At 45.8% G+C, this 27,594-nt stretch overlaps 2 protein-coding genes across 2 annotated transcripts in view; both read right to left on the reverse strand.

Moving 5' to 3' along the window:
- The window catches only part of LOC132422370 (dipeptidase 2-like), a 66,253-nt gene extending 47,091 nt beyond the window's left edge, over positions 1-19,162 (reverse strand). Inside the window, 13 exon segments of the mRNA XM_060007146.1 lie at positions 14,579-14,746; positions 14,820-14,955; positions 15,605-15,680; positions 16,348-16,429; positions 16,806-16,982; positions 17,103-17,172; positions 17,472-17,571; positions 17,574-17,612; positions 17,831-17,960; positions 18,252-18,378; positions 18,707-18,787; positions 18,789-18,924; positions 19,036-19,162. Of these exon segments, the coding sequence (XP_059863129.1) occupies positions 14,579-14,746; positions 14,820-14,955; positions 15,605-15,680; positions 16,348-16,429; positions 16,806-16,982; positions 17,103-17,172; positions 17,472-17,571; positions 17,574-17,612; positions 17,831-17,960; positions 18,252-18,378; positions 18,707-18,787; positions 18,789-18,924; positions 19,036-19,162 (1,449 nt within the window).
- A 123-nt stretch (positions 19,163-19,285) lies between these two features.
- On the reverse strand, positions 19,286-22,498 carry LOC132422371 (DPEP2 neighbor protein-like). The gene is given in 3 exon segments (XM_060007147.1): positions 19,286-19,425; positions 21,005-21,304; positions 22,432-22,498. Coding segments are annotated over 3 exon segments (507 nt in total).
- Positions 22,499-27,594: the final 5,096 nt, after the last annotated feature.

A 27,594-nucleotide genomic window follows, 5' to 3' on the forward strand; every position in this document is an offset into this window, starting at 1 on the left:
TGCCTTCTAATCCTGTGTAACTGATCCCCTGTATTAAATCATCTCTCTCTGAAACACCTAGCATGGCTTCTGTTTTTCTGATAGAGTCCAGACTACAGTGACCATGAGATGAGAGACATGAATGTTCTCTTTCTTCATTCAGTATCAGATTTTGTGTGCTTCTCATGGTTGAGAAATCTTGTAACACTGAATGAGAGTCTAGTGTTTATATTTCTTACATAATATGGGTCCTAATTACAAGCCAACTGGTGGTCAACCAAAAAACAGTAGAATGTAAGGCTTCATGCAAATAAAGGATGTAGTGATACACTCCAAAACCAGAGGAAACTTGGCCATGTCGTACTTAATGAAAAATGATCTCCAAGTTGCCCTTTTCTAAGAGATTTCCAAGGATGGTTTGACTATATAGTATTTTTGCCTTTCATGTTGACTTTAAAACCGGAACCTCTCATAACACGTGTCTCCATAGTAGAGTAGGACAACTGTTCTTGCCTTAAGGAGAAGGAGCTTACAAACTAGTAGAAGAAATAGGCATGTAAAAACAGAGAAAACCATAATTCAAAAAGATACATGCACCCCAATGTTCATTGCAGCACTGTTTACAATAGCCAGGACATGGAAGCATGTCCAACAACAGAGGAATGGATAAAGAAGATGTGGTACATATATACAATGGAATATTACTCAGCCATAAAAAGAACAAAATAATGCCATTTGCAGCAACATGGATGGACCTAGAGATTGTCATACTGAGTGAAGTCAGACAGAAAGACAAGTATCATATGATGTTGCTTATATGTGGAATCTAAAAAAAAGAGGGTACAAATGAACTTATCTACAAAACAGAAATAGAGTTACAGATGTAGAAAACAAACTTATGGTTACCAGGGGATAAAGCGGTGCGGGGGAAGGATAAATTGGGAGATTGGGATTGACATATACACACTACTGCATATAAAATAGATAACTAATAAGGACCTACTATATAGCACAGGGAACTCTACTTAATACTCTGTAATGGCCTATATGGCAAAAGAATCTTAAAAAGAGTGGATATATGTATATGGATAACTGAATCACTTTGCTATATACCTGAAACTAATATATTGTAAATCAACTATACTCCAATAAAAATTTAAAAAAGAGACAATACATGGCAATGTTTGATAGGAGCAACACAGAAGGACATACCCATTTGTCACCTGTTAGACTTCATGAAATAGGTTGGAAGAGTAGAGGGAGAACAGGGAACATGATGCACAGATTCTTCTAGAAATTTCATTCACTCCCTTGCTTAGAGCAAGAAATTATTATGGTTATTGTTATTACTATTTCAGTTTTAAAGACCTATTGGAAGAAGATGCTTACCCCGTCTGAGAGTTTTGCTTAGTATATTACCTTTTCTTTTCCTGATATATTTCAGTGCTATTTTATTTGATTCTTCTCAGTGACAGTGGAGAACATCTGACTCCTTATTCAAGGCCCCTCCGTTATACACTTTTTTAAGGTTTAATAGACCACTGTTAATTCTTTGTTTTATGCCATTAGAGTTTCTTTTTCAGTTTGTTTCTCTGATTTTTTTTTTCCCTAGAAAACTCATGATTATATTTTCTGGTTCCAATTTCTATTAGCCCCCATCGTTCATGTCTCACTTCTGGAGCTGATGAAATAATCATTGCCCTTTCAGCACAGAATACCAGGTTTAGAAAGACAAGAAAAGAAATCTTCCAGCTATAGTGCTGGGACCATCAGTCCACGGGAGCTTTTGAACCTCAATACGTTTCATCCTCTTACCAGGTCATTTATCTTTGAAAGTGGTGACATACTAGGGCGAGAGATGACCTAATGATGAGGGACATCTTCACAAGTTATCATTTGAAGAAGTGGTTTTTGAAGAATAAGGAGGAGATGTGGGAGGGGGATTAGCAGTGAACTCTTTTCTTCAACTACTAAATCTTTTGGGATTCAGCACTTTTTCAAAATATATTTGCCTAAAAGTCTTTAGGGATTCATTTAAAGGAGAGGAGCAAAAGGAAAAGAGAGGGGTTTGAAGCTGAAAAGAGAATATTTGTTGCTTTTTTTCCCTCACATTATGAGCTTATTTGAACAGTTTTTGTCCTGCCAAGTGACTTAGTTTGAGGGATTTTTCCCTAGCTTTGAATAATCATGGGAGTGTAGCACAAATTTTCCCTGAAAATGCCCCTCCTGTTTCTTTGAACTATATCAAAGCACACTCCATGCATAATTCTGTGCATTTATTTCCTCTTTTTATGGCAACTCATTCCAGATGAATGTGACAACCTGAGAGGTACTAATACAATGGAAGTAATAAACTTATTTAAAACGGGTTTTACTTTACCTTCAAACAAAATATCTGTGTAACTGTAACTTCCTGAGTAGAATGTAAAGCTTTTTACAAACGAAGGCCCTAATGAGATACTGATATGTTTTGAATATTGGTCCATGAGATTGTTTGAAGAGCTTGGCAACCTTACGACATTACGTTATAGACAAACTTCTGCATGGAGTAATACAGTTCATATACACCTTAATGGGAACCTCCTGGCTCTGACTCACAGCAAGAAATGAAGCCAAACACTCCAGTCTGTAGTACTTGTTCAAGTTCCTGGATTTAAATCTGGAGCCATACTTACTTTGTATTTATTTTCTGAAGTGAACAATATCAGAGTGGCCAGGATTCCAGGTAAGAAATACTAATGGATAGTTAGGAGGCACTTACCTTTCAAAAAATTAATGTCAAATATTTTCAGAAGATTAAGCCAGAATAGACTTTATTTTCAAACAGAAAAGACATAGGCAAGAGCCCACAGAGAGAAAGCGAGTGGAGGAATTTAGCTTTATCTAGAAGTCATCCAAACAGGATATTTGAAGAGGAATAAAGCTAAGTTCCAGATAGGAAAAAATAGTTAATGGAGCTAAATCTTAGCCTGTATCTAAAAGAATTTCAAACTTGCAGTCAATTAAATAAAAATGTCAAACCAACTGTTATTATCATTTGTGTTAGACAACTGGTTGATTGACTCGTCATTTTGCTATCTTATGAAATGAAATTGGGAATAAGTATAATGTTAGTCATATCTGTGTAGCATGATTAAATTGCTTCAGGACAATCAAATTAATGTGTTTTACTGTCCCCACAACTGCTTATGTTAAAAGTAATTTGATTCACAGTGATGAAGCAAAATTCTGTTTTTGAGATGGGCCTCCATGGCTGGTTCAACTAAGGTTATTTTAGTTGTGAAAACACAGTCTCAGTCTCCATGAGCTAAGCAGTACAGGTGGTTGGGGCAATTCTCCAAGTACTCTAATTCAGAGAAAACATTGGCTTTTCTGGAAATTACCTGGCTCATTTGACATGTATTTTGCTTGAACTAGTTCAATAATTTTTCCAAACATCTACTTTGCTTTTGCCAGAGAGAGACAACCCTACAATGTCTGTAAACAAAATACAAGCTAGAGATGGAGGATTTTCTTTGCTATAGGGCTTAAATAGGGGTTTTCTGACCTGCAGTCTCATCTAAAATTAGGAAAAAGATTGTTGATCTAGGTCTATGTTGCACTGGAAGTGTGTGGAGTGAAATAACAGAGATCTGTAGATGTTCTAGGTTAGGAACCAGAATGCCACAACACTTAGCTTTACAATTAGACTTACAGATACAGGTTTCTCCACACCAATGTTTTTCAAAATATTTATTAATCATTCTTTCCAATAATCAGGATTCTGCTAACTGAGAAAAAGGTCAATATTATATAAAGAAAGAAATCTGTAAGATTATAGTAGGAAATTACAAACTTACATGCCAGGACAAGATGGCTAAGTTAAATGCCTGAGCATGAGATGGTATGGAGTGGTGGGGACTGTGGCAAATTGGAGCATTCATACCCCATCTAAAGGTGGCATCCATTCCTCAGCTTCAGCCAGTGCATACAATGTGCAGTATGGTCCCAGTCTTGCCAGACCTTCCATTTTTCAACAAAAGTCAGAAACCTAGATCTTTATATGAAATTTCCCCACGTTTATATGTTGGCAACCTCTTGGAGTTTGTGGGGCCCAATTAATAACACCCCCTCCTCTTGAATTCACTGCCAGTTGAGAAATGACACAGGGTTAAGACAGCCAGAGATCAAGATGTCGACATTATTACTGATAAAGTTGATGGAAGAACAAGGCTAAAATCTGTAACCTGTATTTTCTAATTACCACTCTCCTCAGAAGAAAACTTGGGTATGCACAACTGCCTTGTCAGGGGAGAAAGGGTGAGAAAAAGAGGGATGATAGTGCTCTCAGATTGTTAATAGAGTAACTCTACCCAATTAAGAAATGAGGACCAATGACTGTCAGGCCAAACCTCCTACCCATCAGGGAGAGAGCTCAGAGACAACTAGAGTGGAAGTCCCCCCTGCTGCCACCGTCACACACGCATGAAAATATAAGGTACAAGGCCAGGGAATGGAAGTTCCACCATGGTAACAATTCGTTCATTTTCGAAAATTCTGTGCAAGGCAAACACAACTAGACAGCCCACAGATACCCAATTTGCAACCTCTGGTTTGTACTTACTCTGTTTTTAAATTTGTCAGTTAGTTGCAAGTTTTAGGACTAAAATTTTGCAGTAATATTACTGTAGGCATAAATACTAAAAATAAAATTTTCTTCACTTTTATGGAAATTCGGCATATCAGAATACTTTTTGATGGTTCTATGCAATAATTTAGTATTTGTGTCTTCTTCCATAGACCAGATTTTTCCAAAAATGTGTGTCGGGAAATAGATTTCAGTTGATGTCCAGCCCTGTACTCTTTATTTATGTAACCCCACAAAGAAAGCCAGGATTCAAGGTTCACAGCCCCAGTTCTGACTTCACGTTTCTCTCCAACTTCCGCTTTAATTTCATATCTGCTAAGACTGTTACTTACCTTCCAATTTCTGTCCTTGACTCACCCTTCTATTTTAACATCTGAAGTCATTTTCCTGGTGACTGTTTTGACTTCCCCATGATTCTGGTTCCTCCTCCCCTACCCATTTCCAGCCATGCTCCCTCGAGGTGCTTTGAGTAAACACTCCACTAGTTCCAACACCAGAGATCCCCGACACTGTGTGGTTCTCCCATTAGGCTTGCTCCAGACCCTTCAACAGGAAATAGCATTCATAGTTTTTCCATTCTTGGTGGTTCTGGAAATGTTTATTAAATATATTTTGAAATGAGTGGACCATTGGCTGGGGCAACAATATTTGTCATAACAGGTTCGCTCTTGTTATAATGGTTTGGCATTGTAAATGGGTATCTTATTGAGCAGAGTAAGAAAACAAAGTCATCCTTGTTGGAAATATCTTAAGAAAAGATATTTCCTGATTGTGACCGAGTCTCAAGAAGTGTTTTTAAAATCTAGCCTCCATTTTTGTAAAATTCCTTTTTCTTAGAGTCATAACTGACTTTAAAAAGTCTTCAATTTCATTGTAGCGGTGGTCTGGGCATTTTGGATATGTAGACCTAACTTACTGCTTACACTTTGGTGTGTTTTTGATTATTCAAGAGCTGCTTTTTTAGGCAAATGACACCCACATATCAAAAGATGACCCTTTCTTTGCATACTATTCCTGGAATTTCCTCATCTGGAGCTTTTTCCCACTAGTGTTCAAGGGAGGTCTAGAGGGTCAGAGTGCTTTGAAGGGGGTGCTAAACAGGATGCTGGAATCCATGCCTGGTGTTGTCCTTTTTTGTTCTAAGATGACCCTGTTGGATAGATTTACTATCTATGTGTGAGGGCATGGGGAAAAATCTTAGCTCTGGCGTCTCAGTCTGTTCAGCTATGGGCCTTGAACTTCTGCTCTGCCAGCACAACCCAGCAGGGAAGTTAATCTCCACCAAGGCAGGCAAATGGCCAGAAGACTTGGCCCTGCCAGCCATGAGCTATGCATGAGTCAGGCTGGAAGCCATAGGTTCTAACTGGAGTGAACCCTAGGCATGCAGCATCACCAAATCGCGGTTACCAAATGACTTCCATTTATTAAGTACCTACCATGGTTTTGCAACTGCACTACATGTTTTTCATATATTCTCTCTTAATTTAATCCTTGACACATCCATGAGATAGGGACCCTCACAGATGAAGAAACTCAGGCTCAGTATGGTTAAAGACCATACACAAGGTCACACAGCTGGTTAGTAGCAGAGCTAGGATTGTAATCTGGGTATCTGATCCAGTGCCCGTCAAACACTGCCCATTGGTCTGAACCTACAATTTTGCTTTTACCTAGTCATTCTGTTCAGCATTCTAGTTCTCCATGTGGTGGGGAACCATGGCATTCACCTAGCTTTTAATAAACTCTCCCCAGGTAGATTTAGTGCTGCCATCTATGGGGTGTCCCTGAATATATCTTTACCCTGAACTCTTAGAGACTGTCTTAGTTTGCTAGGATTGTCATAACAAAATACCACAGAAGGGGTGGCTTAAACAACAGAAATTTATATTTCCCACAGTTCTGGAGGCTAGAAGGCCAAGATCAAGGTGTTGCAGGTTTGGTTTCTTCTGAGGCCTCTCTCCTTGGCTTGCAGATGGCTGTCTTCTTGCTGTGTTCTCTCACATGGTCCTTTTTCTCTGTGTGCGTGTCCTTGGTGTCTCTCTGTGTGTCCTAATCTCCTCTTCTAATTAGGACACTCATCAAATTGGATTCGAGCCCACGCTACCAGTTTCATTTTAACTTAATTACCATTTTAAAGGTCCTGTCTCCAAATGCAGGTACTTTCTGAAGTACTGGGGGTTAGGGCTTCAACACAGGAATTTGGAAGGTGACACAATTCAGCCCATAACAAGGATTGAGAGTCTGCTGTCCATGAACTGATTACTGAGGTCCTTAGTAGTATATCTGACTTCTCTTGGCTCTCACCCCTGGCCCTGCTGGAACACACAGCCACAGGAAGGGACCCCTTAGAATGTGAAGCTGACTAGAACTTGAAACCTTAGTTTTTGTACCCCATTGCCCCATATCCTGCTTTCTGCCCCTTCCCCACTGGCCATTCCACAGAGAGAGAGAGAGAGAGAGAGAGAGATACCTCAAAACACCTGTTGCTGGGCCCATGACTGAAAAGACTGATGCTTAAGGCCATTCTCTTAACATGGAAATTGTTCTGTGGGCTCCAGTTATATTGCAGATTAAATATATATATATATATATATATATATATATATATATATATATATATGTCTTTATTTGAGGCTCTTCATATTTACCTTAAGGCCACTTTTTGACTTTACACCATAAAATGACCCTGATCTCTCAAGCAGATGCCTTTATAGGTGATGAGCATTGAAAGTATGTTTTGGGAGATCCTAGCAGTAGAATGTAGCAGTTATGCACACAAGCTCTGGGTTCAGATTGCCCAGGTTAGTATTTGAGCCCCATCTTACTACTAAGTGACCTTGGGCAGGTTTCTTGACCTCTTTGTGTCACATTTTCCATATGTAAAAGGGCAAAAATAATAACACCTACTTAATGGATTTGTTGTTAGAATTAAATGAGTTAAACATATAATGAAGTTGTAATAATGTCTGGCCTATAGTAGGTACTCAAACATTTTAGATCTAATTTTTATTACTAGTGTGTGGGTTTTTAGAATTATCTTTACCCTTTAGTGTTATTTTATCCTGGTTAATTTTTATGAAATGCACATATGTGTATCATTTATGGCATTTTTTAAGTCTACAAAAGATAAAAATTCAACCCAAACTGGCTTACACATGGAAAAGAATTTATTGGCTCTTGTAAATCAAGTAATTCAAAGACATACCAGCCTCAGATATGACTTGATCCAGGGCTCAAATGATGTCTCCAGAATTTACTTTTTCTCTGTACATTTCTCAGCTATGTTGCCTTAATGTTGTCTCCATTCTTGGTGGCTTCCGTCTCATGCTTGAAAAATGACTGTCATCAGCTCTTGGAACTGCATGCTTCAACGCTGAAATCCAGTGAAAAAGAGTGAGCGTCTTTATCCTAGCATTTCCAAAAAACATTCTGGGGTCCACTCTGATGGGACTGTATCAGCCCGTGTGCTCATCTTTTTTTTTTTTTTTTAATTTCTTTATTTTTGGTTGCGTTGGGTCTTTGTTGCTGTGTGGTATGTGGGCTTCTCACTGCGGTGGCTTCTCTTGTTGCGGAGCATGGGCTCTAGACGCTCGGCCTTAAGTAGTTGTGGCACACAGGCTTACTTGCTCCGCGGCATGTGGGATCTTCCCGGACCAGGGCTCGAACCCGTGTACCCTGCATTGTCAGGCGGATTCTTAACCACTGCACCACCAGGGAAGCCCCCATGTGCTCATCTTTGATTGGATTATTGGTACCATCAGGATGCAGGACTTTGGCCAGGTCTGGGTCATTCATCCCATTCTTGAGTTAAAGGTAGAGTCAACGCCACGAGAAGCACATGGATTGAAGGTGGGGAAATTAGGATATAGCTACCAGAAGAAAGATAAAAAGATGACAGACCGCAAAATAATAGATGTTCATAGCATGAATGCTTTTAAATAAATTTGGAGGACTTTGAGTGTAACTATGGGGACTCTAGTACAAATCACAGTTCAGTTCAAACTCATTACGTTGGATGACTAATTATGTCTAGCATTATATAAAAGACCACACTAATGCAATTGAGATAAAGGATCTCCTAAATGAGCCAAGTAGACATATGTTAACATACGCAATGCTGGGGTATGAAAAATTTTCACATTTTGGTTTCTAAGAATGGAGAAGAGCTCTTTGACTCCTCTTTTTCATGATAGCCACTTTCCTCCACCTGCAAAAAGGGGCCACTTTGGGTGGAGTCACTACGTGATTTAAAAATTCATCTCTTCTCCTTTGGGGTGGTATATTGGCCTGGTACTGCTACACTGGATGAAAGTCCAGACATCTCTCTTTGGATGCTTCTTTACCACTAGATCCTAAGAATTCCCAGTTCAGGCTTAGGCACTGAAAACTTTGCAGAGATAAGCACTCAAATTTGTCGGGCTTTGTTGAGACAGAATAATAGCCTTTCTACTTGCTTCTAGTCCATTTAAACCTGCCTCACATGGCTACAGGAGCTCTCTATGGATTTGAGCCCAGGGTGCTTGAATTCTGCTTTGGTGTTTGGGGGTCAAAGCCCCTGTATTTTGCCTCCTTTGTTTAGTATCTCCCTTGGAAACATTATAAAAGAAGTAGTGGTGTACCTAAGGCAAGAATTCAAGTAGTGCTAGGGCCCCTGACTAAAATGCCATCATAATATCTTTACACCACCACTTAATTGCACCTAATTTTACATTGCAAACAAAACTTTTGATAACATTTAGATATAATATCATTGTCTCTAAACTCCAGAATTAAAGTTCCAAAGAATGAATAAAAGGGAAATCAAAGGCTCATTATATTGCTCACTCGCTTGAAGAATATAGATCAGTAGTCTGAGCTGGGCTGTCAAAACCCCATGTTAAGAACAAAGGAATCTGGCTCAGAGAACCAAACTTGAGTAAAACATCTTAATGGAACCAACTGTTTACTAATATTATTTCCATGGGAGGAATCTGGCCCTAACTCAAATTTTTTTTTTAAAATACAAACTAATCTACTAAGGGGATTTGTTTTCTTAACCCAAAGCCTGAAAATCATTTCTGTGAATTACACCACTGTATACAGGGTGACTGTTGTGCATTCCCCCTTGTTAGGAGAAAGAATGGAAAATATCAAATCTTGTCAAATGAAGCAAAGGAAAAAAATTAGTCTTTCATTTGTAGGAGAGAAAATAACACTCTAGAGATTCAAGTGCCTGCTTTGTATTACTACGCAGTCTCTAATTGAGCCCTCCTTCAAAAATCCAACTTCACAACTTATGTCTTAGAAGTTCCCCCTAATTTAAAGTACTCAGCAATTTAGCATCTGAGAATGTCCCCTTCTGAGCTGGAAGGACTAATGATCAAAAGGAAACATGTGAGATATAGAGATATTTAACTTCTCTCATGCGAGATCAGTGATTTAGAAGGGATTGATATGCCGGTTTTTCCTTATTTTAATGACCTTTCCCACATGTGGCCTCCTCGATTCCTATAATAACACTTTGTTTATACAGATAATTTTCTCTCCAGCAGGAGCTCTTACATGCTTTAATAACCTTTTCTCATAAATCAACTCAGTACACTGTGAAGTTTGATGAGGTATAGGGGCTAGGAAGGGTTCTCTCAAGCCTGCCAACTGGGTCTCTGATTGCTCCACTGCCCCCTCCTGCATCTCCAAGTGGGCTGATATTGGTGTAGGGGACCTGGGGGCAGGGCTTGATTGGGCTGGAAGGTCACCCCATAGTAGCCCAGGAGTGAGTGCAAACTCTGTGAGAAACAAGAGTGTTTGAGAAGGTCCCATGCGAAGAAACCAAAATCTGAATTTTTATCCAGATGGAGTAAGGCTTGGGTCAGAGATTCTTGGGTTGGGCTTTGGTTATCTCTTAGGAATCCCGTACATTTTATTGACCCAAGCCTCCATTTAGAAATGAAAAAATATCTCCACTGGATGATTCAGTTGAAGTAGATGGTATCCATTTGGTAGCATGAGACAGAAACAGCTCAAATTGGCATAGATACAAAAGAAAAAATAATGGATGATGTTATTGAGATTACCCAAAGAAGGGCTTCAGGAACAGTCTGTTCCAGGTTATCAAATGATGTTAAGCAGCTCTTTCTTTTTCTAATCTCTTGGCTTTGGTTCCCACTAGACATTCTCAGCCAAGGTTTTTACACATAGTGAGAAAAATGGCATTTAGTAACCTCCTAATCTTATCTTAATAACTTAGGATCCAAAGGAAGAGAAAGAACTCCTTTCTCTTGGTATGTCTGTATCAAACTTCAAGGAGTATACTGACACTGGGATTGACAATCCCAACAGAAACACATGGAATGTGTATGTGGATGGATTTTCCTAAGGTGTCAGAGAAGGGAAATGCAAAAATCTGCTGGATTGACCTATCTCTGTCAGCTCTACACTTCTCTTTCCTGTAACCTGCCCGCCCGCCCCATACATATACACACATGCATGTATGCACACACAAACACACACACAGAATGTTGTTACAGGCTTGGCTAAAATATTCTGGAAGGATACTTCATATAGTAAAAATAAAAATACATAAATATGGCATAACCAACAAATTACAGTTCGTGAAGGTTTCATTGTAATACAACAAACAATTCCCAAATGCCGCCACTTACCATGTCTTTTTTATTTCACAACACTATTATTTTTTTCTAACATCTTTATTGGAGTATAATTGCTTTACATTGTTGTGTTAGTTGCTGCTGTATAACGAAGTGAATCAGCTATACGTATACATATATCCCCATATCCCCTCCCTTTTGCGTCTCCCTCCCACTCTCCCTATCCCACCCCTCTAGGTGGTCACACAGCACTGACCTGATCTCCCTGTGCTATGCAACTGCTTCCGACTAGCTATCTATTTTACATTTGGTAGTGTATGTATGTCAGCGACACTCACTTCTTCCCAGCTTATCCTTCCCTATCCCTGTGTCCTCAAGTCCATTCTCTATGTCTGTGTCTTTATTCCTGTCCTGCCCCTAGGTTCTTCAGAACCATTTTTATTTTTTAGATTCCATATATATGTGTTAGCATATGGTATTTGTTTTTCTCTTTCTGACTTACTTCACTCTGTAGGACAGACTCTGGGTCCATCCACCTCACTACAAATAAACCACTTTCGTTTCTTTTTATGGCTGTGTAATATTCCATTGTGTATATGTGCCACATCTTCTTTATCTATTCTGTCAATGAACACTTAGGTTGCTTCCATGTCCTGGCTATTGTAAATAGTGCTGGCAGGCAGATTCTGAACCACTGCACCACCAGGGAAGTCCCCAGAGATTATTTCTTAAGGGAGGCCCTCCTCAACCCCCATCAGTCTCTTCCCTGCTGACCTAGACTCCCACAGCCTTACGTAACTGCTCCTTCATAGCACCATACGTGGTTTTAATTTCACACATATTTGTAAGTTCCCTTTCTATAACCCTCTGTTCTATTGAACCTTTCCCTCCTGCCTCATCATTTTATCTCTAGTGCCTACCAGTGCTTGGCATATCTTAGGGGCTCAGTAAGTGTCTGTTGAATAAATAATTGGAGACAGAGGACAAGCCTTAGGAGGGAAGATCAAGGCTTTGTTTTCTACATGTTGAGTAGAAGATGCCCTTAAGACATCCGAGTGGGGTTGTGTTTTGAGCAGTTGGTGTGAGGTTGGGATGCCTTTGGAGATGATCATGGCCAATATTTTAAACCATGGGAGTGAATAAATTTGTGAGGGAGGATGTGTTAGATTAGAAGGGAAGAGGGCCCACGACTAAGGAGCAGCCTCAACATGTGAGGGGAGGAGGTGAAACCAGCAAAAGAGACTGAAAAGCAGGGGTAGAGAGAAAAACTGGGAGAGTGTGCAGTCGACGAACCCAGGGAGGAGAGAGATCAAGGAAGAGGGGAGGCTCAACCATGCCATGTGCTGCTAGCAAAACAAGATTGAGGACAGGCCAGTGTCTCGTAGATTGAGCAACTTCGAGGTAATTGGTGACTTTAATCAGCGCGGTTTGGGGAGAGTGGCAGAGGGGGAGGCCAGGCCGGAGTAGGCTGAGAAGTAAAAAGTTAGTACCTCTGAGAAGAGCATCCTGGGCAAGCTTTGTGGTTTTTAGACAGGACCTTGTTTGCTTAGAATAAATAAATTAACAGTTATCTCTGGGACATGGGATTTTGATTTTCTTCATTTTACTCCTGTTGCTCTACCTTCAGAATATTTTTAGAATGTGACCACTTCTCACCACCTCCCCTACTATCTCTCCGTCCTGAGCCACCATCAGCTCTGACATCGGTGACTGGAGAGCCTTCTAACTGACCTGCCTGTGTCTACCGTGGCCCCCACAGTCTGTTTTTCATACAGCAGTCACCGTGATCATGGGGAGTGTGATCAGTCACGCCACTCCTCTCCTTAAAACCCTTCACTGGCTCCTATCGTGAAGAGCTAACAAAGACCGCAGAGCGTCCTACAAGGCCATTCAGGGTCTGACCACTGTGTCCTATCTGCTTACTGCTCTCCATCCACTGTGTATCTGACTTCCATTACTCTCTTCTCCGTTCTGTGCTGCAACCACAGTGGCCTCCTTCCTGTTCTTCTAACACACCAGACAAGCTCCTGCCCCAGGGTCTTTGCACTGGCCCTTTCCTCTCCTGTGCACTCTTCCACTAGATACCAACTTGGCTAACTCAAATCTCTGCTCAGATGTCATCTTCTCATTGAAGCTTATCTGGGCTTCTCTATTTAAAATTTTAACCTATGGGGATGAGGTTGGGGGGAAATGGGTGAAGGTGGTCAGAGGATACAAACTTCCAGTTACAAGACAAATACATTCTGGAATGTAACGTACAGCATGGCAACTATGGTTAATAATACTGTATTGTATCTCTTTTCTTTTTAAATTTTATTTATTTATTTGTTTATTTTTGACTGTGTTGGGTCTTCGTTGCTGCACATGGGCTTTCTCTAGTTGCGGTGAGCGGGGGCTCCTCTTCGTTGCAGTGCGCAGGCTTCTCATTGTGGTGGCTTCTCCTGTTGCAGAGCACCGGCTCTAGGCACCCGGGCTTCAGTAGTTGCAGCACGTGGGCTCAGTAGTTGTGGCGTACGGGCTTAGTTGTTCCATGGCATGTTGGATCTTCCCAGGGCTCGAACCCGTGTCCCCTGCATTGGCAGGTGGATTCTTAACCACTGCGCCCCCAGGGAAGCCCTACCTCTCATGATTAACTCAATGTATTTACTCGATTTTGGATATAATTAGTGCAGTTGCTATTATCATTGATGAACTGGGGGGAGATGGGGTGGTTGTCGAAGTAGCCTGAACCGATTAGAGAGGGAAAGTCCCTGAGGAACAGGGAAGGAGGTGTCTAGCCATTGGAGGTCCATGGCCCATTAAGTAGCCTGAGATTCTGGGCTCTGTCCAAATAGGTGCCAATATCATTTGTGATCTAGGCATGTTCTCTTCTTGGGCATGTGAACCAGAATTCCCTGAAAGATCCCCAGGTGGTACTCAGCGGGTCAGGATGTGGATTGAGGTGAGCTACACAGAGGGAACCGAGTAAGGTCCACCCTCCCGCAGCCAGAGCCACCCACTGTCTTCTTCCAGTGCTGAGCCAAGCCACCTGGGTTTCCTCAGGCCACTGCCAACAGGTCTTCCTTGAGTATCTGGTGTCTAAACTGCAGGGTCCCCCACCAAACCCCAGTATTGGGAGCCTGCACCACAGACCCCACCACGGAGAAGGACACTCGTGCTGATTCCATTTCTAAAACATTTATTTTCAGGAAATGTTTGTGCTCGCATGCAAGGAAACTTTGTGGGGTATCTGTGGCTGCCAAAGTGACATCTGGCAGGATTAACTGGATCACCAGAGCCAAACAGTGAGGACTGGGAAGGCAGCAATAACTGTGGGGCCTGGGCCCATGTGGGGGCAAGATTTTGAGAATGACCACTTAGGTGACAAAATGGGATTCCCACAAACCACAGCTCTGGTTAGTTTCTGGTCTGGAGCCAGATCCTCTCTCTGATGCAGATGTGGGAGGACGGAGCGGCAAGAGCTGCCCAGCTGCTCATCTGGGAACTCATCCTCCCAGGGACTCTGTCCCTCGTTCTCCTCCCGTACCAGGAGGTGGCAGTCAGCGGGCAGCACCTCTCACAGCACCCCCACGTACACCTGCTTGGACCACCTGCTCAGAGCTACTCTTTTGCCCAGCCCAGCATACCTGTTCCACCTGTCTGAAGACCCACCGCACGTTTCCTCAAAGCACACCCCAGAGCTCTTCCTCACTCCAGCCACGCCCCAACAACTCCTCTATCAGTACCGGGTATATGGACATGTCCTCCAGGCCCTGTGGGAACCTGTGTGGCCGCCAGCCAGCCAGCTGTTGGGCCTCAGACCTGTTCCCTAGTCCTGAGTCAGAACCGAACCCCTATGTGTCCAGGGTCCACTGAACCGCAGCCCTGGTCAGATGTGGAAAATGGAGACTTGGAGAGAGTAGGTGATTCACTCCTGCTCTTCATCCTTCAGAGGAAGGCCCCCAAAGCGCCTCGACTATTCACCAAAAGTCATCGAATTGTACTGTTAAGATCTATGCCTTTCACTGAATGCAATTTTTGCCTCCATTTATAAAGAGAAGAAAAGCTTTTTAAGAACTGGGTTGACCCCCCTGCATGCACAGGCCCAACTGCAGGCAGAGAAGATGGTCAGCCCAGCCCAGACCTTGCTAAGAGTCTGCTCAGAGGCCGTGGGTCTGCTGGCACTGGATGGGCGCAGATGCTGGGCAGATGAGCTCTGTGTGGTGTTTTAGACAAATATGATGACCTAGAGTAGGGCCAAACAGACAGGAGAGCCCAGGTAGCAGACCCTGGGAGAGGGGAGACACCAGTTGGACCAGCACACCTGAGGCTATGGTCAAGGCCATGAGGACCACAGTGTGGTGGGCATGGTGGCTGTGAAAGCCCTATTGCTGCCCAGCCAGCCCGAGACAAGCCACGGGGAAGCACTCACTGGCCAGCCCCGTCATAATCTCCACCAATCCCGATGAACTTGCATCCAACGACTGCCCTGATGTGGTCGAAGTGATCTGAAAAATGGAAAGTCAGCAGTGTGGGGCTTCCAGGGCAGGGGTGGGGGTGATGATTGGCCTCTGTTGATTCCCCTTTTTTCAGCCTGTAGGTCAAACAGGCCAGTTCCTTCATGGCCTGGCACTGAGATACCAACTAGAGGGCCCTGAGGTTTGATCTGAAGTGATCCCAGCTGGCTCTAGACTGGACTTCAGATTTGGAGTGGACCCCAGAGCACCCTGTTTGGGCCATTTCCCACCCAAGATTCACCCTGCCTCCCAGTCTCCTTGAGAACCTGTGGGGGCTCCTTTCCTTGGGTGTGGAGGATGAGAGAGGAACAAGAGTACAACTGAAGAAGACCCCAGAGACCTAAGGAGCTGTCCAGTCCCTTGGCCAGAGGTAGGGGCAGTGTGCTTTAGGAGCCCCTGTAGAGGCACAGATGGGCAGCACCCGGGCTCTGTGTCTGACAGCCTCCCTGATACCCATCAGTATCACAGTTTTGATTCCGTGGCTCCAGTTCCACATGGCACCAAGGTGCTGTGTACCGTCCATTATTGGGTTTTGGGGAGCTGTACCTATTGCCAATAGGTGGGTCAAACCCCTGGGGCTCTTCTGAAGTCCTCCCCAAATTTGGACCCAGCTTCAGCTCCAAATCAGAGTTTTCAGGGAGCCCAGGATGAGGCTCACCTGCCACAGTAGACACGTTGGCTAACGGGTTGCACTGCAGCACCCGCACGGACAAGGACACCATCACGATGCCACCGTTCTTCTGCAGGGGCAGACTGGTGGACAGTCAGCTTGGCCGCCAGCACAGCCACCTGCCTGTTCACTCTCTCGGCCCCTGTGAGGAAGGTGTTCAGCCCTGGCTTTGAGGTCAGAGTCGTCTCCTCTCTGGGTTCGTGTGAATGGAGGAGCCGCAGCCCTGTTCTGGGTGGTGTCTTGGCCCTGGGTTTCCGGGTTTGGAGGAGTGTCTTACCGCCTAGACCCCCACCTAGGGTGCAAGAGTTCAGGGGCTGTGGATCGTGGTTTTGGGGGCAGAAGATATTTAACCTGGGGTTTGAGGAAATTGAGGGAGAAGAGGCTCAGGTTCAAGGGCTCCTGGTTTGAACCTCTTGCTTTAGGTTTGAGGGCCAGGGCAGTCTCACCAGAAGCTGCAGGATATCATCAGGAACATTCCAAGTGTTCTTGCACACACCCCGGGCAGCTGAGTGGGAGAAGATGACAGGTGCCTGTGACACTTCTAGGGCTCGCCGTGCCACAGCATCCGAGACATGGGATAAGTCCACCATCATGCCCAGGCGGTTCATTTCTGCCACCACCTTCTGCAGGGACAGGATGGGGAGAGGGCATCAGGGCTGCATTTATCTTGTGTGCATTTATCTGTAGGGAACAGGCGGGGCTGTACATTCATGTGGGGCAGGGTATGGAACCCGGGTCCTTACCTCGCCAAAGCCGGTCAGCCGACTGACATTGCTGTAGAAGGGGTGGATACCCTTTGCTGAGCTCTGTGCCCTGCAGGATGGCCAGGAGGCAGTCTGACTGGTAGCCATCACTTGGCTACAAGAGCCTAGAAAGAGGTTCTGTCAAGCCATCTACACCTGCAACTGGTGCAAGAGGAGGGACCCAAACTGGGCTGTGCCTGGCAGTAGGAGGGCCCTTCTGGGGATTCAGTCTTGTTCTGCAAACCTCAATTCCACCCCCCCCACCCCAGGTTCAGGGCCGGATCCCAGGGGTAAACTTGCTTTGGGCCCCAGCGTGATCTTGGGCAGATCCCCGCCTCACTGGGCCTTCACCATCTGCACTGTGCTCACCAGGGCGTGTTGCAGGTGTGGGTGAGTGTCACGTAGCTCACACCCAGCGCACAGAAGGTATGCAAGCTGGAGAGCCTACTGTCCAGTGAGTGGCCACCTCCACACCAATGAGGCAAGCCCACTTCCGGGTATTGTTGAGAGCTGGGGGCAGGTAGGTCAGATGACCATTTTTAGAGGCAGGCGTAGCTTACTGAAGTCCCTAACACCTACCACCACCAGTCTGTTTACCTTTTTTTTTTTTTGGCCGTGCCACACAGCTTGAGGGCTCTTAGTTCCCCCACCGGGGATCAAACCTGAACCCCCTGTGGTGGAAGGGTGGAGTCTTAACCTCTGGACTACCAGGGAAGTGCCCCGTCTACCTTTAACTGAGGTCACAAGCTCCAGCTCAGAATAGGAGGCACACATGAGGCGGATGAGGTCAATTTGCTCCAGGGTGAGGTGCACAGCATCCCGTTCGTGGGTCTGGAATAGGGCGTAGGCTGACCAGAACTGAGGGAAGGCCAGGGCTTAGTCTGGGCTTTGGAACTCCTTGGGGCTCAGTTGGCACAGCACTCACTGTGCCCGGAAGTCACATGTAATGTGTTGCTTTCTCTGTGGTACTTGGATGCCCGTCAGGCTGGCTCACTGTGACTCCTGTAGCCCCCAGCATCCATGGCATGGCACTTTCTAGGTCACTATGGTAACTTAGTTCCAATGTAACTAGCCTGTGGTCTCTGAGGCCCCCAAAGGGCCCCACATTCCCCAGCAGCCATGGTGGCACCTTGTGTGTCCCTTTGGTACCTGGGCACCCGCGAGACCGTCTTTCAGCCTGTCCAAGCTGGTCTGGCCATGGCTGAAATTGTGCAGATTAACATCCTGTAGCCCATTGTGGTAAAATTGCCTCAGGACCAGGGGCATGTCCTTGTGGCTGGAGGGAGGTCAAGGCAAACGGGTGGGCTCCTTAGGTCTTGGGATCAGGCAGGACACATTGCCTGGCCTGGACCAGCCTGGGGGCCCCCCCCACCTCACACTGTCACACAGACTATACTAGGAGCAGCTGAGGCCTGGGCTGAGGGGTTCCCACCGGGGAGGGGATGACAGAGAAGGGGAAGGGCATCTGTAGATGATGGAGAGGACATCCAGGGGTGGTGTGAGAGAGCCTCCCCACTAGCTCTGCATGCTCCGGACCTCCTCCCCTGCCCAGGGCCAGGCTAGGCCCCCACCGGCCCCCAGCAGCCCGCACATACTGCAGCCACCCGTCCACAAGTGGGAAGTCCCGCATCAGGGCCTGTGTGCGCTCCCGCGGACTTGGGGTGCTGGAGGTGCCTGGTGTGGTCTGCACGGGTTACCGGCCGCAGCAGCAGACCCAGCAGGAGCAGCAGACACAAAAGAGGCCGCTGGCTGAGTGCATGGGGACCTTCGAGGCCCCCGGGCCGCAAGCTGCGCAGGGCCAGGCAGGCGGGCAGAGGCAGGTCTGAGAGGGGCGGGCGATGGGGTTCTGCCCGTCGACACAGACCACCCAGCGACGCGGCCTCGCGAGGGGGCAGGGTGAAGGAGGGGATACAGCGTCACAGGACCCTGCGACCCGTGTGCGGAGAGCCGCGATCCGCGAAGCCCGGCAGCCACAGGGCGGCACTGCCCTCCTGCCCCCTGCTCAGAGGCAGCTCCCGCGGGCTAAGCTGGCCTCTGCTGAGAGCCCACTCGCCTCCCATCGCGGGTTCCCTCCGCCCCCGCCCCTCTTCCCACTCCCACTGCTCCGAGGGGGTGCCCTAGGTTGCTCTCCCCACCTCTAACCTTCCTGTCCAAGCTGGGGTGCTTCTCTCAGAGGGCCACCTTCAGCCTGAGGCCTCCCGGGAGCACACCTCGTCCCCATCTGCCTGCAGCCAGCCCCGTCCACCCCAAGGGCCGCGTGCGAGTTGTCTCTGTGGCCACAAGTACTCTGGGCTCCCGGTTTCCCCGTACTGACCCATGGGGGCTGGTGTGGGGAAAGAGATAGTTTCTGGAAATTTCGTGGGGGGGGGGTAACCTTGTGAGCTCTGGATTCAGGAGGAGGCCCTCTGCCCCCGACCTTCTCTCTCCACCTACTTGACACCCCAACCTGCATGACCATTCTCTGGGGACTTGAACCAGCACCTGGGAACTATCAGGAACCTCCCCCACTTCTGTTAGCCAGCCTCAGGAAAGAGCACCCTCAGGAGTTGCTACACCTCCCCAGGGCCTGAATAGAGGGACTTTTGGGATGTGAACTGAACAATCTTCTGGGGAGAGTCAGCAACCCTTTTACTCAACAGAGCAGGAACCCAGTCAGTAGGCTATTTGAGTGGAAGGAAATGAAGTCGTTTCCATGGCAGCAGAGCCCCCACCGCAGCAAACTTCCTCCCAGAGCTGCTGTCTGACCTTCTGGCCAGGATCCCTCCTACCTGAGCATGGAAGGCCTGGCCTCGTGGAGAAGTATAGGTTCTGAGGAAAAACCTGGCACCTGGGTTCTGCTGCTACGCTTGCCTTATCTCGTGGCCCTTGTGGCTCTAGCTTTCTCAGAAACCTCAAGGGTTAAGTGCCTGTGCTTGCTCAGAGGCCGCACGCCATTCCCCATTTCCAGCCTCAGGCCCTCCACCAGCTGCCTCCTCTAGGGACCCCCTCCCCCCAACACACACACACACACACACACACACACACACACACACACACACACACACACACAGAGACAGACACTGGGGATGTGCCTTCTCACAGAAGATGAGAAGCAACCACTGAGATGCTTTAGGGACTGTGCCCAAACTCCTTCATCCCCAGCCTCTCAAGTTTTTGCTCTGATCCCCCCGGGTGGCAGGAGTGCCTAGCACAGGGGTAGTGACCTAAGTCTGAGCACTGGCAACCCTAGAAATATGTTACAGAAAAAACATTTTATTGAGCAGTAAGGGACCGCACTGGGGACAGAAAGGGCTGGCAATAAAGGAGCATGTGAACCTCGGGGCAGGGTGCATGCTGCTTGACTCTCCATCCTGTTCTTGCTTCAGGGAGCGGGTCTTCCTGGGTCTCTCTATCCTGCCTCCTGAGATGCCATGCAGGAGGCTCTTTGGGAAGCCACAGATTTCTGCTTACAGTTTCAGAAAGCCCAGCTCCCCGCTGGTTTGTGGTGGTGGCCGCTGACAATGGCTTAGGGCAGGAGCCCATGTGGTAGACTGCCAAGGCTTCTCTGCACCCTGTCTCTGCTCCTGCATCCTCCTCGGCTCGCAGAGTGCAGACTTGACTTTCTTCAGCTCACAAAGGGGCCCCTGAGGATTGAGCAGAGGAACGTCAGGTTTTCTTCCAGGCCAGCTTCAGCCCTGGGATGTTCAGGGCAGACTCATTTCAAACCTCAGTTTCTGAGACTTCTTGCTTATGGCCATTTAGTGTGGAAGGAGGCTCCTGGCTGAGGAAGGCTCAGAGAGAATGACGCAGGTTCTAATCTGTGGCAGTGGGCAGTAGCGGGGCGGGGTTGGGGGGTCACTGCAGGAAGAGGCATTCGCTGCCTTAGGCAGTTAAACCATTGCCCTCTCTTCAGAATGGCTCACCTGCAAGATTCTGTGGGGTCCGCCTCCTGGCACCATGCTACAGTTGCCAGATTTTGGGTCTGGAGCAACTGAGATCTTCGTCCAGCTCTTCCGGAGAGTGCTTTCTCTTGGGAGCACGTCTGGGGACTGGCTTCTCTGCTTCCACCTTTGCTGGCGTGGCCAAAGGAACATCCCCGTAGACCCGGTAGCCACCAACCAGGCAGGATGTCTCCCCATGCCGGCCCAACTGCGTTTCTCCATACCCTCAGTTGAGGACATGGTAGTGACCAGGTGTAGGAGGAGAAACGGGAGCCACTGCTTCTGCAAAGAAAATCAGAACTGATCAGTCACTTCTGCTGTGCACAGTCTCCTGCCAGAATTTCCCTCTCTCATGTCTCTCCCAGTTTCTGGCTGAAGACCTTTAATCTACTTGACATCCAAAACACAGCCTTGGCCCATCACCTCTATGAGTCCCTAGAGAAGGGACACTGGCTGCAAAAGCAATCCCTAGAGCCTACGGCTGCAGCAGATGAGGAAGTCTCTTCACCGTTTCCAGGGAAAACAGTAGAACCCAAAAGTAATTGCAATCATGATCCTCTCCACCTCTCCCTTCCACAACAGAGAAAACATTTCTTGCAGTCTGTCACTTCTGAGGCTTTAATGGAAATGCCTTTCAAGGTTTGGAAAAGAATAATCTAATAGAAATTGGTTAAGAACCCCACCCACCTTGGCAACCCCTCTTGGGCCCCATTTATACTGCCTGTTTCAACCACACTGAACTCTAGCCCTCTGATACTTTTATCTAGATTAGAACAAGGCCAAGTCCTGAGGCAGAGTGATCAGGAGACTCAGAACCGGGTTCTGGGTACCAAGTCTAGGCTCACTTCCACCCAGCCTCCTGGGATACCATCTCCTCAGCCCTCCAGTCTCACTAGCACTTCATCACCCCCCTTGGTTCTTCCGGTCTTCCCATCAATATGGCAACACCCTCTCCCCTAGTACTCAGCAGCTCAGTATGGGATGTGTCTGAGGGGACCGATATAGATGTCTACATGACAGCACAGAGGTGCTGGGGCTTGAAGGTGCGGTTCAAGAGTGGCCCTTTTCCTCAAACTGCTCCATTTACCATTTGCCAGCAAAAATGCACTTGTCTTTTGCTAAGAGGCCAATCAGGAAAAGGTCTGAATGGAAGCATCCTGTAGCCCAAAGGGGAAGGCTACATTTATAAAGATCAGAACCTTCCTGCACACTTGTCCAGGGATGACCTTTCACTTGTCCTCAGCAGTGAGCACTGTGGGTCCCTGAAGGTGTCCCAGGTCACTGCTATTACTTACAGCTGGGAAAGTGCTTAGGTGTGTGTGGTGGGCAAGCCCCACAGGAACATGTGGCAGCCAGGTGAGGTTGTGAGTACAGCGTGCCTCCTGTACCGATGCCTTGTCTCAGTGTACCTGCTGCACTGCCCACCCAGGGAACAGAGGACAGGTTGGAGTAAATATAGAAGATCTGGTCAGACATTCTCTCTCAGACAACGAAAGAGATTGGTGTCTGGTGGAGAACTGGTAGGGAAGTTTCTCTGAGGGCAGCACGTTTGCATGGTTACCCTGCCATGGAAACTGTGAGAAGGCCTGTGAGGTCATCACTACCCAGTGAGGTCATATAAGGAACCTGTGACTTGAGGGGCAGCCTTCAGGAGGAGGGGCAGTTTTGTGGAGGACAGCAGGGTGCAGGCAGAGGTACTCTGCCTGGCCCCTCACACCTGGGCCTCCCCACCCATGCCCTAGCCTAGTAGACACCCCATGTGGGGCGTGCCGGTGGGCTGGCACAGCCCCAGGGGCCACAGGAGGGCAAGAGAGACCCACATTCTGAGATTGGCTTGAGAGGCAAGATTAACGTAAGAGACAGCTAGGTTGTATGGCACTGACCCTAAGAGGCAGAGATTTGTGTGGACTGGGGAATCAGGGAAGGCTCCTTGGCAGTGGGCCTGAAGGACAAGTGAGATTTGGACCCATGGGGAAGAGAGGGAAGACATTCCAGTTTGGAAGAATAAAAGCAAAGACACTCTTCTCGACCTTGTCCTGCCCCAAATATAAATTCATAGCACCCTCACATTTTTACACCTGAGGACTTAAAAAAACCAAGAGGTTAAGGGGCCTACCCAGTGTTACACAGGTAGTGGAGGGGTGTTCTGCTCAATGGTTAGGTTCAGGTTGGGGCTCTGGATTTACAACTGATAGGAATGTGAGGACAAGCTCGTGCCATTTCAAACATTTCCAAGTGATACTGAGAGAGATGTTAAAGGTGCAAAATGAGGGTGCTGAATGACCTCACAAAGTGGGAATGGTGAGCCCATTTTAACATGAAATTCAAAACAAATTCATGACAAAAGGACATAATACAAAATGACAACATAATCATTACATTCCCCTCTCCCCTAGAAGTAAAAATCAGTATACTCCTCTCTCTCTCCACCATGAAAGGATGAGATAAAGGCTCAGCAGCAGCCTCCGTGAAAAACATGGTCAACACTGAAGAGGTGTTACTAAGATGATTTGGTCCGACTCAGAGAAGGAAAGAGACAACTCTGCCCTTAGCCTGATCAGGCCCACAGGAAGGAATCGCATTTGGGGCAGCCTTTGATAGTGTGGCAATGAGAGGGAACCTTCTTTAGGAGGGGACTCCCTGTTGCTGACCTTGAAAAGCAAAGATGGGACGTTCGTTTACTGGGGCTGTTGCAGAGGCGATGTGCCCAGGAGGTAGAGACCGCTTGCACTACTATTTTAGAGGTTGGGACACCCTGGTTGAGAGCACCTTGTATTCCTAAACTGCTTGAATCAGCGGGTGCACGTTAGGACAGACGAAGTCAGGCCCCATTGGAGCAGACTGCCTTTGGGAGTTGTAGAAGGTAAACTGTGAAGGGGAATGCTCTGGAGGAGGTTTGTCATGGCAGGTGGGGCAGCACGAGACCATTCAGATTCTCCAAGGCTCCAGAGATTACTTGGCTGGGAGAATCCCTCTGATGTGGTGCAGGGACTCCTACCTTAACAGGACCTGGCTGGGCATCTGGGGGAGGCAGAATAAATGGTTTATTAACTTAAGAGAGCGAGAGACTCACCTGGGGGGTTCCACAAAACCACTTAAAAAGACTTGTACCTGGATTCTTGAGCCAACCCTCAGAAAACTTATCTAGATCTGGAGTAGGGCTCAGGAAGCTGCACTTTTTTTTTTTTTTTGCAGTACGCGGGCCTCTCACTGTTGTGGCCTCTCCCATTGCGGAGCCCAGGCTCCGGATGCGCAGGCTCAGCAGCACACCAAGCAATACTTCTGTGTCAGTTTGTCTTTTATTCCTCTGCCAGTACTTCCCAGAGAGATTTCACCAAAAGTGCCTAAGCTTGCCATGGCCATTGTTGTGAAGAAAATTTCTCTATATTGCTAGTCACATCCCCTTTTCCTTCTCCTGGGGGTTTAATGGATGTTTGGGGGCAGGAAATAAAATTTAAACTAAAACATCAATTGAAAGAGCCTTTGTCCCAAGTGTGGTCGTTTGGAGTGTGAATCTTCTCAGAATCTAGTGAATTCTGCCCCCGTGGAAACTGTATGGTGTTAGGGAGTGTTCTAATTTCATTCTTTTCCATGTAGCTGTTCAGTTTTCCCAGCATCACTTATTGAACAAGCTGTCTTTTCTCCATTATATATTCTTGCCTCCTTTATCAAAGATAAGGTGACCATCTTTTTCTTTTTTTTTAACATCTTTATTGGAGTATAGTTGCTTGACAATGGTGTGTTAGTTTCTGCTTTATAACAAGGTGAATCAGTTATACATATACATATGTCCCCATATCTCCTCCTTCTTGCATCTCCCTCCCACCCTCCCTATCCCACCTGTCTAGGTGGTCACAAAGCACCGAGCTGATCTCCCTGTGCTATGCGGCTGCTTCCCACTAGCTATCTATTTTACATTTGGTAGTGTATATATGTCCATGCCACTGTCTCACTTTGTCCCAGCTTACCCTTCCCCCTCCCCGTATCCTCAAGTCCATTCTCTTGTAGGTCTGTGTTTTCATTCCCATCTTGCCCCTAGGTTCTTCATGACCACTTTTTTTTTTTTTTTTATTCCATATATATGTGTTAGCGTACGGTATTTGTTTTTCTCTTTCTGACTTCGCTCTGTATGACAGACTCTAGGTCCATCCACCTCATTGCAAATAACTCAATTTCGTTTCTTTTTATGGCTGAGTAATATTCCATTGTATATATGTGCCACATCTTCTTTATCCATTCATCTGTCGATGGACACTTAGGTTGCTTCCATGTCCTGGCTACTGTAAATAGAGCTGCAATGAACATTGTGATACATGACTCTTTTGAATGATGGTTTTCTCAGGGTATATGCCCAGTGGTGGGATTGCTGGGCCGTATGGTAGTTCTATTTTTAGTTTTTTAAGGAACCTGCATACTGTTCTCCATAGTGGCTGTTTCAATTTACATTCCCACCAAAAGTGCAACAGGGTTCCCTTTTCTCCACACCCTCTGAGCATTTATTGTTTGTGGATTTTTTTATCATGGCCATTCTAAATGGTGTGAGATATCTCATTGTAGTTTTGATTTGCATTTCTCTAATGATTAATGATGTTGAGCATTCTTTCATGTGTTTGTTGGCAATCTGTATGTCTTCTTTGGCGAAATGTCTGTTTAGGTCTTATACCCATTTTTGGATTGGGTTGTTTGTTTTTTTTTTATATTGAGCTGTATGAGCTGCTTGTAAATTTTGGAGATTAATCCTTTGTCAGTTGCTTCATTTGCAAATATATTCTCCCATTCTGAGGGCTGTCTTTTTGTCTTGTTTACGGTTTCCTTTGCTGTGCAAAAGCTTTTAAGTTTCATTAGGTCCCATTTATTTATTTATTTATTTTTGCGGTACGCGAGCCTCTCACTGTTGTGGCCTCTCCCGTTGCGGAGCACAGGCTCCGGATGCGCAGGCTTAGCAGCCATGGCTCACGGGCCCAGCTGCTCCGCAGCATGTGGGATCTTCCCGGACCGGGGCACAAACCCGTGTCCCCTGCATCGGCAGGCGGACTCTCAACCACTGCGCCACCAGGGAAGCCCCCATTTATTTATTTTTGTTTTATTTCCATTTGTCTAGGAGGTGGGTCAAAAAGGATCTTGCTGTGATTTATGTCATAGAGTGTTCTGCCTATGTTTTCTTCTAAGAGTTTGATAGTTTCTGGCCTTACATTTAGGTCTTTAATCCATTTTGAGTTTATTTTTGTGTATGGTGTTAGGGATTTTTCTAATTTCATTCTTTTACATGTAGATGTCCAGTTTTCCCAGCACCACTTAGAAGAGAATGTCTTTTCTCCATTGTATATCCTTGCCTCCTTCTTCATAGACTAGTTGACCTAAGGTGCATGGGTTTATCTCTGGGCTTTCTATCCTGTTCCATTGATCTATATTTCTGTTTTTGTGCCAGTATCATACTGTCTTGATTACTGTAGCTTTGTACTATAGTCTGAAGTCCGGGAGCCTGATTCCTCCAGCTCCATTTTTCTTTCTCAAGATTGCTTTGACTATTCAGGGTCTTTTGTGTTTCCATACAAATTGTGAATTTTTTTTTCTAGTTCTATGAAAAATGCCATTGGTAGTTTGATAGGGATTGCACTGAATCTGTAGATTGCTTTGGGTAGTATAGTCATTTTTACAGTGTTGATTCTTCCAAACCAAGAACATGGTATATCTCTCCATCTATTTGTATCATCTTTAATTTCTTTCATCAGTGTGTTATAGTTTTCTGCATACAAGTCTTTTGTTTCCTTAGATAGGTTTATTCCTAGATATTTTATTCTTTTTGTTGAAATGGTAAATGGGAGTGTTTTCTTAATTTCACTTTCAGATTTTTCATCATTAGTGTGTAGGAATGCAAGAGATTTCTGTGTATTAATTTTGTATCCTGCTACTTTACCAAATTCATTGCTTAGCTCTAGTAGTTTTCTAGTAGCATCTTTAGGATTCTCTATGTATAGTATCATGTCATCTGCAGTGACATCTTTACTTCTTCTTTTCCAATTTGGATTCCTTTTATTTCTTTTTCTTCTCTGATTGCTATGGCTAAAACTTCCAAAATTATGTTGAATAATAGTGGTGAGAGTGGGCAACCTTGTATTGTCCCTGATCCTAGTGGAAATGGTTTCAGTTTTTCACCATTGAGGACGATGTTGGCTGTGGGTTTGCCATATATGGCCTTCATTATGTTGAGGAAAGTTCCCTCTATGCCCACTTTCTGGAGAGTTTTTATCATAAATGGGTGTTGAATTTTGTCAAAAGCTTTCTCTGCATCTATTGAGATGATCATATGGTTTTTCTCTTTTAATTTGTTAATATGGTGTATCACATTGATTGATTTGCATATATTGAAGAATGCTTGCATTCCTGGGATACACCCCACTTGATCATGGTGTATGATCCTTTTAATGTGCTGTTGGATTCTGTTTGCTAGTACTTTGTTGAGGATTTTTGCATCTATGTTCATCAGTGATATTAGCCTGTAGATTCTTTCTTTGTGACATCTTTGTCTGGTTTTAGTATCAGGGTGATGGCGGCCTCGTAGAATGAGTTTG

The sequence above is a fragment of the Delphinus delphis genome, chromosome 3 (genome assembly GCF_949987515.2).
Source record: "Delphinus delphis chromosome 3, mDelDel1.2, whole genome shotgun sequence".
NCBI lineage: Eukaryota > Metazoa > Chordata > Mammalia > Artiodactyla > Delphinidae > Delphinus > Delphinus delphis.